At 29.7% G+C, this 14076-nt stretch overlaps 1 protein-coding gene across 7 annotated transcripts in view; it reads right to left on the minus strand.

Annotated features, from left to right (window-relative positions):
• Positions 1-14076, minus strand: part of LOC126780553 (protein phosphatase 1 regulatory subunit 12A) — a 46531-nt gene that overhangs the window by 28424 nt on the left and 4031 nt on the right. For all 7 annotated transcript variants that reach the window (XM_050505131.1, XM_050505137.1, XM_050505136.1 and 4 more), the window contains exons 2-3: positions 3077-3207; positions 1174-1292 (exon numbers count right to left, since the gene is read on the minus strand). In XM_050505131.1, coding sequence (XP_050361088.1) covers positions 1174-1292; positions 3077-3207 — 250 coding nt within the window. The remainder of the gene's footprint in view (positions 1-1173; positions 1293-3076; positions 3208-14076) is intronic.

A 14076-nucleotide genomic window follows, 5' to 3' on the forward strand; every position in this document is an offset into this window, starting at 1 on the left:
AAATATATATACAAATTTGTATAAATTACATACAATTAGTTCCTAGTCGAGATCCAATAATCGTTCAATCGATCCATTATTGTCAGATTTAGAAACGGTAATAGGCTTTTACCGATAAGAATCTCTTTGTGTTAGCTTGCTTAGTATAGACTACAGAATTGCAGTAAAAATACCTAATATACCATATATGACTACCTAATAATAAACATCGAGATGAATGACACTACAATATTATACTTAAGACAATTACAATGATGAAATATTATAGACTACAATATTAATATTTCTCGGACACCGTGCCTCGTTTAACGTAGTAATTAATACATTGTCCATATGGATATTGCTTTACTCATTAACATAATTTTTCAGTGACGTATCATCTAATGTTTTTTTTTTAAATATCTAATATATAAAAGTAATTATTCCAAACAAGTTTGTAAGTTCGAATATGACCCTTATTTTATCCATTGAGTTAAGAATCCTAATCGTCATTGGTCGGTGACATTAGATGATGCAATAGGAGACCAATGAGCATTACTGCTAAATTAGTTTATCGGACTTCGTATGGGTTTTCATAAGTTTAAGATGAAGACAACAAAAACTGAAATTATGGATTTATATAGGATTGGCTCAATAGTGGAAATTCGACCGTAATAATTAATGGTCAAAAAATAAAAAAATTGCATGTTTCGATAAAAAAAATCTATTCTTATTTCAAAAACAAAACTCTTCAGTAGACACCAAACCAAAAGGATTGCCACGAGAGAAAATATTTTAGGTTAAAAGATGTTTTTAGGTGTCTATTGATTGAAAATTAATTTATAAAGAACGTTTTCTTTGTATATATATATATATATATATATATATATATATATATATTGTAACGTATGAGCATACTAATAAAGCTTATATACTACAAAAATATACTTAAGTTTCATAATTTATAAACCACAAATACTTAAAACAATTGATCATTAACAGCGATTGTCGTATATGTTATTGTAAATGTGTATTTTTAATTACATTATCTGTTATGTTAGACAATTGACCACAATGATGAACGTTGGAAAACACAGTCATTCTTCGTAAATAATACCATATTCATTCACCATGATTGTGTACAGTAATCACGTCTCATTATTTCACTATTTAATATTAATTATATATACCAACCTTTTTCGTCAATAACTTTCTGTAATAATTCCACCATTTTATCGCTTTCGGTGATATCGACTGGCAATTCCCCATCGTAATTCACCGCGGCAATATCCGCACCGTTTTCAAGAAGATACCTACAATATAAATGAAATATTATCAATATCTAAAAAATATATATTGTTTCTGTATTTGTATCATATGCCCGCATCAAATTCGAAAATCCAGTTAAACGTTATATCTTTAACGACAAAAAGACCAAAATATATTAATTGTGTGATATTTTATCTATGATAAAGAAATATTGAAGAAGTAGCAAATATTCACAACACACGCAACCTTTCGTATTTATGATATTAGTGCGATTATTATTATTTGTTTTTCTGTCAGAAAATTCTCAGTAGCAGCCCGAAGTCTGGAAGTTGGAAGTGTGTACACTCTCGAGCTTCGGAAAGCACGTAAAACCGTTGGTCCTGCGCCTGAACTCTTTCCGGTCGTGTGGGATTGCGGTCCCATCGGATTATAAGAGTTAGGGAATAGAGAGCGCACCTGTGTTTGCGCACACACTTGTGCACTATAATATCTCCTGCGTAGTTGGCTAATCTCTCTTGAGATTGGCCGCCGTGGCCGAAATGGGTCTGGAGGTTATTAAAGCCAAAAAGTAATAATATTAACGTAAATTATTATAATGAAATTAATGAAAAAAAAAACGAAACAATGAGAACAAACGACGACAGTTTGAACGAAACGCGAATCTTAATATTTATGGCAGATCACTCTAAAAAGTAGATCGAAGAATATCTGGACACCACACTTCAAAAATTGACACACACACACACCGCCATCTGTTGGCTAAAGCCGCAATATATATTAAAACAACAGAAATACGAACGTTTTTATAACTTTTGATAGACTCAACCGGTTTTGATGAAATAAAGACTGAACTATTAACTTTAAATGAGGCAGTTATTTTGAAAACACAGACAGACACTTTAATTTTATTTAATTGTATAAATACTATAACTTTCATTCGATTGAGTTGATTGTTTTCTGTATAGTTTTTGGTAGCACATGCGTAGATAACTCTGGTTTAGGACCGTAAACGTACAATAGGAGGCGTGCGAATCGTATCGGATAATTGTTTACAAAAAAATGCCTTGGTAAGGCATTAAGACCAAATTAATAGAATACACATTTGAACACATGTCTCTAATATAGCTCTTGTATATATATTATTTTTATCAGCTTCATTATTGAGTTCTTGATAACTTTAGAAGTACTTTGACTGATGGAGCAATAATTATGCTTGTTAATTATTTGTGCTCTTAAAAACCTTTTCATTTGAACAAACACAAGAGACACTATTTCATATGAAATGATTGACTTTTTTCCTTAGAAATCTAACACTATTACTAAAACATAATATACGCAAGTTTTCCAATTTTATTTTCTCAGGCCTTTGTTGTTTTAAACAAAAGGAAATGACCATTATAATGTGAGTAATGACAATGAGTATTATTGTCATCAAATATGTCATCAGTGTGTGAACAATTAACAAAATTAAATGAATAGCTAGATGACCGAAACACAGGAACTCCCTAACGTAACCGGGTCGAATGACTCAGCCCTTGTTTGCACTAATAAATTATCAACTCTCGTGTATTGAATGCAACGTCAGAAAGTCGTGTCATTTGTGTTCCATGGCAATATTCTATTACAACAGACAATCATTGCAACTCAAGTATAATAACATTTCCCATTCAATCAGTTTTAAATGTGAACTGCGATATACATATATTTTAGTAAAATAAAACGGAAATGTAGATTAAATACAAAAAAGAGTAGGTATTTATTTATAAAAAAATATTTGAGTATAACGTAATATGTTTATCGTATTACGTCATTACAAATTTAATGTTACCTGGCTATACTAAGAAATCCACAAGAAGCCGTTGCATGTAGTGGGGTCCAGCCCTCGTTGTCACCGCGGTTTACATCGGCACCGTGTTCGACCAGAAACTCCACCATCTCCAAATTGTCGTCAATGCATGCCTGAAATCGTTAGAACATATTATTTTCATGTGATGTTTTTACTTTAACAAGATATTTTATATTATTAAAAGGTTGTGGAACAACCACAAAATAGTGCTGCAATTTATAAGAATGTATAAATTTCATTTGCATTTAAAAATCTTTTAACCCTAGGCGAGCACGTGTTCTTATTCAAATATATTTCCTACCATCAACACATACATATGAACATATTACAGTAATAGGTAAAGAGTATCTATAAAAAAGTAGTGTATGAATTCGCAGTCTGCAAAAAGTTGTAATCGTTTCCGCAAAGCTCTTATTATGTATGCGTGATGCATATTGTTATTAAATTGCTGTATGGTTTTTCTTCAAGAATTTTCAACAATCGAATCATGAAACAATCAAAGTCTTCCTCGGAACCATCTCCAACTAATTGCAAAAACAAGCTCTACATACACTGTTATGCATTACAATAGTACATTAAGTGCATTGTGCAACAGTACGGAACTACTACAGGGTCAGTGCCACAATCGCTGGCGCGTATCGCGACTCTAGAGGCAACTATTGGGTAATACAATAATTTTTATAATGCTAGGCATAGCGGATAAAAGTATAACCGTTGCTTCGATGTGCGTAGTTCAAAATATAATTCATTTGTAAATAATATCAAATCGCTCGCGCCATATATAAATATTTCAACACAATTATAATTAGCATATTTATATTTAATTTTATAAAACATGATTAAGTTTCAACTGTTAGCCAACAATATAAAATTACCGCACAAGGGTGCTATTTTAATTTATACTGGTATGTCGAACATGACATAAATAATTTTGTTCTCAACTCAAGTGTTATATTTGCAGTATATTTCCAAATTGTACCCTCTCTGTAAATTGGCACTCCCCCAAATGTTACAGATGCTCGTGATATGTAACTGTCTTTCCTCACTTTGACATGAACAGAAGACGATACGTAAGGTTACTAATAAAAAATATTTCGCAAGGTCACTAGATGTTCTATACATTAATATTAAACAAAATAAAATCGCACTAGCAGCAAAAAACATTTGGCACAGTATGTATACACATAAATTTTACAAATTTGCATAAGTATGTTATAAAGAAAAATTAAATTCGCTTTGCATAATTCTCAATATATATCAACAAAATAAATTTGAGACAAATAGTTAAAGCAATTCTGATAATACTTTCCAAATCGCATCCGTTAAAGTTTATATAAATATATACAAGACAGTTATTCGTTTAAAAAACTTTCGCCATTTTAAGAATAGAATATTTTTTAATATTTTTATTAAAGCCATTGTGTATGTACATTGTACATCCAATAATTCTAGATGTTACATTTTTCACCTTTTTGCGTATTTCCTGTTAACTTTGAAGATATATATTTTTTTAATGTAGGCACGAAATCAGTTTAACCGTTATACAAACAAAGTATTCACTTTATTATAGCAATTTTAATTAGCTTAATATTTATTAGTAAGATTATATAGTTCAGATGAAAACATCAAATGACATTGTAATTTGTGATTACTACTAACTAAATTAGGTACTTAAGACAACAGTTACGATTAACTGTAGACCCTCCTTCGTTTTATTCTTATACCTTTATTAAAATGTCTTGTAATATCACTAAAAATATAGACATAATTATGTCGGCATGTCCACAATGAATTATATAATAGGATAAGTATATTTTATAACAATCAGCGTGAACTAAACAAGCGAAACGAGATTACAATACGCATTACGTATTTTCTCTTCTTAAATTTTTTTTAAAACAACGCGTAACGAAATCTTCCGAAAATACTAGTTCAAATTGTATTTATATTTTTAGAAAACGTTAAAATTAATATGTTATACATTTTGATGAGGAATAACAATGTGTATAAATGATTTGGACTAAAGTTATCGGGATGTGGGCGTAGACAGTAAGTAAGCGTTAATGTAAATATTAATACCTGAATAGCAATAACTACTGAGTCTACTAAAGTAATTTCTGTAAATAATACGTGATTTTACCCAAATATTTATAAATATAATGCAGGTTAAATAATCGAAATAAGTTTTAACGTTATTAAGATATAAAAACATACATACAGTTTCTAAAAAACCGCATCAAATAAAAAAGACATGGGACGATCACGTGGGGATCAATTTCAATAGCAATGAAGTTTATATCATCCAAATTGGTCTAGTAATTTTCGAGTAATCGTGAACCATTCCTTATCAAACCATTCCATATAAAAATGACTATAAGTAAATATACATACATGACTTATACTATTTATGTATATTAACATTATCTTAAAACAGAATAAAAGAAATTACAGACAATTTAAAATTAAAGAGAAAAAATCGTAAATTCTTTTATTACAAACTCTTTCGCGAAAAATCGAAATTGAATACGTTCCTACTTCACGACAATCTTCAATCACGGTAATTCTTTAACTCTCAGATGGTCCTCGGCTGCACTGATCTCACTCGTCCTTCAGAACCTCGCAGTCATGCTCGATGGGATTAAGGTCAGGACTTCGAGCAGGCCAACTAAGCAACTAGCATATAGTTCCACATCTTTTGCATGAGGAATTAGAACTTCCGTTGTGTTACGGCGTCCAGTCAGTGCGCCTTTTTCGTTGAATACTAACTCCATTCGAACCAACAATCTACTTCCTTTTGCCACATCTCAAATCCGTACTGATATTATAAATGCAAAATTAACTTTGTCTGTCTGTATGTTAAACTTTCACGACTAAACAAATGAACCAATTTTGATGAAATTTGGTATGAAGCAAGCTTAACACCAAGGTAAAAAGTACCTCTTGTACTTTTATATTTTTCCACCAACAACCGCGCGCCTCTACAAACGGGAATAAGCGGCGAAGCCGCGTGTGAAAACTAGTGTATGATAAAATAAATTAAGCAATTGCTAGGTAAGTCATTGGAAGGGACTTACGTCTAAAATACAGACTCGGCCTAGTTTAGACGCATGTGCTCGTCATTCACTAGAACTAGTTTATGCAACAACATTGTTTATATTTAATCGAATGACATATTGTTGGTATGAATAAGAAAAAAATGGTAAAACTACCTATATGTATCACATAAAAATCGAGTTTCTCCCGTAAGGAAGTCACTGATGTTTGTATTTAATATCGCTTTCAGATTTCATCACCAACAAAAATTTGAATTCAATGAAATTCAATTTTTAATGGCATGTGACAAATAGTGTGTGCAAATGTTACCACATATATGAGTTATTCAAGTCAGTCTTACGTACGGAAGACGAAGCCAAACATTCAGATAATAACGACGTTGAACTGTCCTTACATCTTTTTAAAATATCGTTAGCGTTTATATGACGTCTAATTATTCTACCAACTGACATAACTTGGAATGTTTCCAAATATTATATTTTATTTAAATATAAAACCGTATATATACCGAGAGAGATTAGTTATTAATTTTATTGAATATTATTAAATATTAAACTATGCACAAGATGTACGTTAACATAATTTTGATGAATTTTATCGTTTCGTGTGAATTCTTTCACTTAATGATGACACTATTGTTCCTATTGATACTGCTATAGTAACAATAGTGTCATCATTTGAAGTGACAAGTATATTTAAGTATCTATAGAAGAATAAAACATAATTGTTATTATTTCAATAAATGTTATGAAATTTTTTGCAAGTAAACTTATGCACGGACCGGCATTGATAATAGTGACATCACTGAGCGGTCTCGACTTGCTCTTACTATATGAATAAAGGTCGAATACCTTGATCGAGGCAGTTTGTAAGATGTTAATTTTTTTCTACTCAATGAATTAATTTAATTATATTTATAAATATTCATCGAATAGTTTACATTTCAAGACAATTGTGTTAACATTAATACATTAATTTGTTCAATAAAAATCTAAGAGAGTTTCAATAACATTATTAAATATACAGCAAAAGCGTAGCGTATAATAGGATGCTATGCTCATAGTTTCGTTTAACTTTTATTGTTTACGTTTGTAGTATAAAACACGTGGCTCTCTAAATAATCGTACCAGATTTTATTTAAATCTTTAGCCCTTGGCAACTCGTAAGCTGACTCTCCGTCAGTGGGCTCCGTGCCTATGTCTACAATTAACACTAAAATAAAACATTCATGGCGCGTGTGCAGCCTATGACGTAACTAATATCAACGAATCTATGCGCTGTCTCTAGCGTGACCTCGAAAAAATCCTAGCCCGATTCTAAATTTACGTGGCGCTAGCTCTGTCATCGGCAATATATCATTCCTCCATGAAATATTTGGGTCGGTCAATGACAGCATCAGATTTTATTTAAAAAATGCGTATTCAGACATTAGGTCAATAATTGGGGCGTGTACATTTTTAGTTTCACTCGTGATGTTTCATTTTAGGTCACCGATGTTAAAACGTAATAAAAATGAAATGTTGTTACGTTGCTATACCATACAATTTATTGTACAATTAAACAAGAAAAACTATTTCGAGTTGTTTATGTGTTTATATTAAACGTATTTTTATTTAATATTAATAATATTTATGATTTAAGTGTAAATGAGTACATATATTGTAAATACTATATTATAGAAAAGAAGGTAGTCGGAGTAACTGTAACAACGAAACATAATTTACGGAATTAGAAGTTCACGAAGTCATCGACCTAATTTCCCGGACTATCTAATGAGAGGAGTATCGTGTACTATAAATACTGATATAAAACAACGCGCGGCATACAGCGAAGACAAAACGCATCCGTGATCAAACGCTGCCAAAATAATAATTCAAATTGTGATGGCAAAAAGAGGTAGCCGAATGTTTACGTCTATAATAAATAACACTAAACAAAACTAACAAATTTTAATCAATATGGTATCATACATATTTAAGGTTTAAGCGCAGTTACAAAGCTTTATTCCTTCCTACAAAACCAAGAATATGATTATTGTAAGAAAATTTTAGTCTAAGCCGAAACGGAACTTTTATCCGAGTATGCTAATAAGTAAATACCAAATATAAACATATTTTAATTAACACCAAATTATAAACTTTTATTGATAATATATGAAAGAGAAATAGAACAAGTTTTAATTTTATATGAACTAAAATGTAATATAATAGTTACAGAATTTACGAAACTTATAAAATACATACACTTAAGTGCTAAGTTACGAGCAAAAATTTGTCATTATTCGTTTTATAATATATAAAAAAATTATAATATACAACAAACATGACAAAATTTTCATGTTGATGTGACTAGCTCAGAAGGGAAAGATCTCTTGAGGAACGATAACGAGACAACCTTCGTGCTTAATTAACAGATGAGCTCGTTACAACATACTATTATCATAAAAGTGATGAATATTCGAAATCAATTTTAAAACAAATCAATGATATGCAAAATTAAGTACAAACTAAAATTTAATTTAAAAAAATCTGAAATAATGAAATGGATGCTACATAAATATTTCATGATGACAAATTATAAACAATAGCAGACTAGCGCCAGACGCTTTCGCTTACATTTCGATAAAATAAGACAAAGTGCCTGTTATCCCGAGAGGGATTAACCTCAATAAGAAACTTGACTTAATATAAATGATTCTGACGCATATTTTAATTAAAAAAGGCAATAATAATAATCAGCAATAAATCTATCAGAATGCTTCATGTACTAATTCTAACTGGACTTCCTGTAATCAACTGTTAAATAAACATTCTTTTGTTTATTTAGATATTTAAGTTCCTATGTTATTGTTTATGTCATAACTATTTTTATTTAATTTGATATACATGTTCGTATAGGAATCAACTCTATCGGTCGCTTGTACATATGTATATTAGTAAGGCAAATACAAACTGCTTTATAAATAGGGCAAACACGGTGTTCCAGATGTACTGTTCACACACGGAACAGGAATATAAAAATATTGAAAAAAATTATGAAACGGTCAATAGTTTAAGTTGAATTTAACAAGAAAACAATAATGACTTCGTATGTAATAATTTTGTACTTAAATTATATAAGTATTTTTCTTGTTGTAGACCTTACAACGGTGTAGCCAACAATATTATAGTTTGAAGACATGAGGTCATGATGCCGCATTTACGGTTTTAAGACGAGTGCCAAAAAATCGTACCAATACCGTAAAAATAAATCTTTCGACCTTATTTCAGTAGGATTACTATACTTCTTTTTTTAAATATTTTACATACATCTGTAATGAACAATTTTTTTTAAATATATTTATACTAAAATGTAAAGCGTCGTAAATTGTATCGATAGTTTCTATTAGACAATTAAAGACTGAATAGTTTTTACACATCAATAATTGATACCAGAAATATTACTCGATGTTTTTATTATTTGTTGTATTTTAAAAATGAAGCAGTAGAGAATTATTATTGAAAAAGATTAATTATCCTTTTCCACATACAAGATATACGGAAAACAATCTAATAACTTACAACGTAAAAACTGTTATTATTTTGTTGCTTGTACACTAAGATGTTGTGATATAAGTTATTCATATTATATATTTAAAATTTAACCGCGATCATATTTTTTTGTCAATATTGTTATTAATTTGGCGGACGTTTCGAAAAAGTTGTATCTGTCGTGGTCACGTGAAAACCAAAAATAATAAAATAATGTATGTATGCGTTTTAAAACCGGATATAATATACAAATTGAATAACAAATCGCGAAAGTTTAAGTGCAACTGTTAATGATTTTAGAAACTAATTTGTGATACAGTGCATATAACATAAACGTATCTTATTTAGTTATTTGGAGAGCAGCAGTCGTTTGTATGTATTGGTCCAGTTTCGTATCGTATTCCAGCACATTATATGCGAACTAGTGATGCAATCATATTCAACTCATATCGCAAACGAATACAGAACCGTGCAAATGGATACACGCATTATTATATATTGAGATTCAAATAACTCCAATGCTTCACACCGGGAACTACGAGTACTTGTACCTAATGCACAAATCTATAAATATTGTTAAATCATAGATGTGATCCGCCAACCAAGCCATTACGTTATAAGAAAATTACAATATGCTAATTATATATTTTAATTACGAAACAGTTATTTTTCACTTAGCTTTGGAAACTAGATTGCTATCGAAGACTTTTCTTCAATATATTATTATAAAGACATCCATATAATGCTCTTTTTAAAAATATTTTCTTTGTGCCAGGGTCTTCTACGATCTCTCAATAAATAACTGTATCTCAATAAATATGAAACATAGCTCTTACCCAACGTAATTTATTTATATATACAGCCATTTGTATCCGATTAGTGTAACGGCAGGTATAAAAAATGTTTTCCTATGTAGCTATTTACTCCAGTAACATTCATTGCTATTAGTTATTAAAAACCAACAACGTAATCAGAACTTACATAAAACACCAACGATTTAAGAGAAATCATTTTGTGTATGGGTAAATCCATATAAAATATTGATCCAAGATAAAATATTGTAGGTACGTTGAACTATATTTTATTTTATAGAAATATAAATGAATCAACTTTTCTCGATAGAAAAAATCACGAAATTTCCTTTAGTGTTTAAAATTTAAAAATATTTTATATATTTAAAAATAAATAATCGAAGGCTACTTCTTGGGATTTATTATAAAAATTCTTTCGTTTTATTGTTATAATAATAAATGCTTTTTAGTACATTTTCTTATCACGAAAAAGAACATCTCCTGTCATCTCTTCCTGGCATGTCACCCACACTTCAACATACATTTGTTTCTTAAACCAATCGCCGTACCCGTAGACAAAAGGAGTACGGGATAGCTATTGGCAGTCCTTTTAATTTTATCATAAAATAGTTAGAACTCTACCAATAATTAGTAAAATATTTGTAACACAAAAATATTAAATACAATATTACCGTACGTTTTAAATAGAAAAAGCATAGAAATGAAATCGGGCCCCGAGAGGAACGTGTAAGGCACGCACGAGTGTTATCTTAAAATTTGCTAGATTTAGGCGTTAAAAACAAGAAGATTAATAATTTATTATACTAATTTAATTTAACAGCCACTACGACAACGTTTGTAAGTGAGGCCGATAATAATAAAATTTAATTTGTGTCACGTCAAACAGTTATCGGGGTTGCATAGTTCGTTAATTGCATTTTACACGAAATAATTTGAGAGTTCAATTACTATACATTGTTTAAAACGTGCTCTACCATACATTTTAAAGCCATATCTTCAAAGTTCGATTTAAGAGTTAATTAAGTTACTATTTTACCTAGTGTCCCGATTCATACAGATGTTTAGTACAGAATTAACAAATACGGGGCCACACATTACAAACTTACCATTCTAATTCTAAAGCATAACCGTGATTTACAAAACGTAAGAAATAAATACTATATTACTATTTAATTATCTTCATTTGTTTGATTTTAAATTTTTTTTTAGTTAAAATATATTTGAGGAAATATATAATTTTTTTAATATCTATCTTATCTACAAAACTAAAAGGAACTACTTGTATTGAAATTAGACAAATAATATTGCAAATAACTAGAGATCACTGTTGAGTGTTCAATCAATCAATAAAGACGTCTTCAACTGTTACTTGTTACGCTGTTAGATGTCAGGTTATTCGACTAACAATATGGGGTCATATTAATTACGTCTATTAAGACTTGTTAATTCTTTCCTGTGGCCACAGACTGCTTATTTAGCTTATCTTAAGAGTAATTTTGGTTCGTAAAAATTACTTTGAATTTTACTTTTATATTTTGATAAAGACGAAAACATGATATTTTAAATATAAAGTAAAATATATATGTAATGCTGTAAAAGACTATTAGTGTATATTTTATTTTAATGAATTATATATGAATTTGGATATCTTAAACTGATTCAATTTATAAAATAAGGCTTTACACTTTATCACAAATTGTAAAATTCCAAATATAGAAGCAATTGTTAGTTGTCGTTTGGAAATAATATTTTTTTTATAGACAAAAGAATAATTTGCTTCATAGCACTGATTAATAAAATGTAAGGCCAAAATTATATTGACCTCAATAGGTTTAAAGCTATAACGTATAGCATACTTGCAATTATCATGAGTACTATAATAAAGTGCGTTTTTTTCTATACGCCTAGAGCAGGTTTTCATAAATACCTGGCGAAACAAAAAACGTTCTATATTAAAGTCAACTCAATAGATAGACAGATTTCTTATTTAAATATAAATGTAAAGTTAATGTTACACCTAATTGTGACTGTTTTATGAAATAGATGAACACTAGATTAAAACCCAATCATAACGAAGTATGTTATAATTATTGCTACTGAGTAAACAAATGGTATTCAATTCAATTAATAGGTAATCCTTACTGGGAAAACTTGTTGACGTAATACTTTGACATTCATGCAAATGTTACCATAATTACCACATTCAGAATAACGAAATGTAGTCCAATCTTTACGAGCCATATTTTGTTCCTTATTATTTTTAACTATTAAACAAAAATATGATGATGATCTATTAAATACAAATAGTAACATTTTAGTATCAAAGCTGAATACATTAATACATGTATATATAAATTATATTTCTCTTATTATCTTTGAAAATTTGCAATCGCCAAAATATTAATAAATACTTCTCATTCCGTTTCTAAAGAATTATGTATAGACAGAATACGGCAGAAACGTGTTCTACTATACGGATAATCGTGGACACTGTCAGCTTCTAATTCTGGACTGCTGACGTTTAGTGGTCGGTCGAAACAATCGAAAGTTATTCCGAGTGCTAAACTCAACACACGTGACACGCAGTACCGCATTCTCGGCGAAACTTTGATTGGCGGAAGTAATTTTAATATTACAACCTTCCAAAAACTTATCCTTAACATAATCACACATCACATTTTACAAGAGCCGCTGCCAAAAAGTGATGCATTGCATTGAGACATTTCATTCAACATTATTCTGAGTATATATATATACCTTGCCGTCGTTGTATTTTATGATAGAATTGAAGAAAACACCATAAAATTAGTCTGCGAGGAATTTTTTGACCATAATATCCACTTTTTATTTAATGCCCTTTGAAACAATATACATCTATATACGTAGTGTCTATGTAAATCTAAATGCTAGTGGTCATATTTATAGTATACAGAAGAACAGTTTGTAATAATTGTTTTGTCCAACGAAATTGTTTCAAAAATACCAAAACATTAGATTTAAGTATTTGGTTGCGTTTAATTTTCTCCTTCAGGAGACAATACGTTTTTTAAAAACTTCATAAAATGTGGAAAACTTTAAGGAATTTGCAGGTGAAATTCAAATTTACCGCGGTTAAACTATAAGGCGTAGGTGTAAATGATAAAAACAGACCGTTTAATTGAATTTAAAAATCAAGTCGTCGTTTTGCCTTTACGGATTATAATATTCGTTTGATATGATATTATCATTTGTTACAAGAAGAACGTAACACAAATACATAAATCACACATAGCTATCATTTAAGGAATAAGGTGTTCGAGTGTTTGACTTGAAAAATTTAACTTATTGTATATTGTATTGTATTGTTGAAAAATTTAATTTAACAATATTGTTTAAAAGAGAAGTAAGTGTAGTTTGTATATTTTGCATCAAGTGACCCTTGAACAAATGATGATACTTTCACACAGTTGTTTATCAAGTACTTGAGAAAAGTCATGATAAAATGCGTATTACAATTACATATCTACAAACCATAAATTTATATGAAATATGAAGCAAAATCTAAAAGTTGTTCCAACATTTATTGAAGTGTTATATATCCAAAAAG

This window comes from Nymphalis io, chromosome Z, assembly GCF_905147045.1.
Source record: "Nymphalis io chromosome Z, ilAglIoxx1.1, whole genome shotgun sequence".
NCBI lineage: Eukaryota > Metazoa > Arthropoda > Insecta > Lepidoptera > Nymphalidae > Nymphalis > Nymphalis io.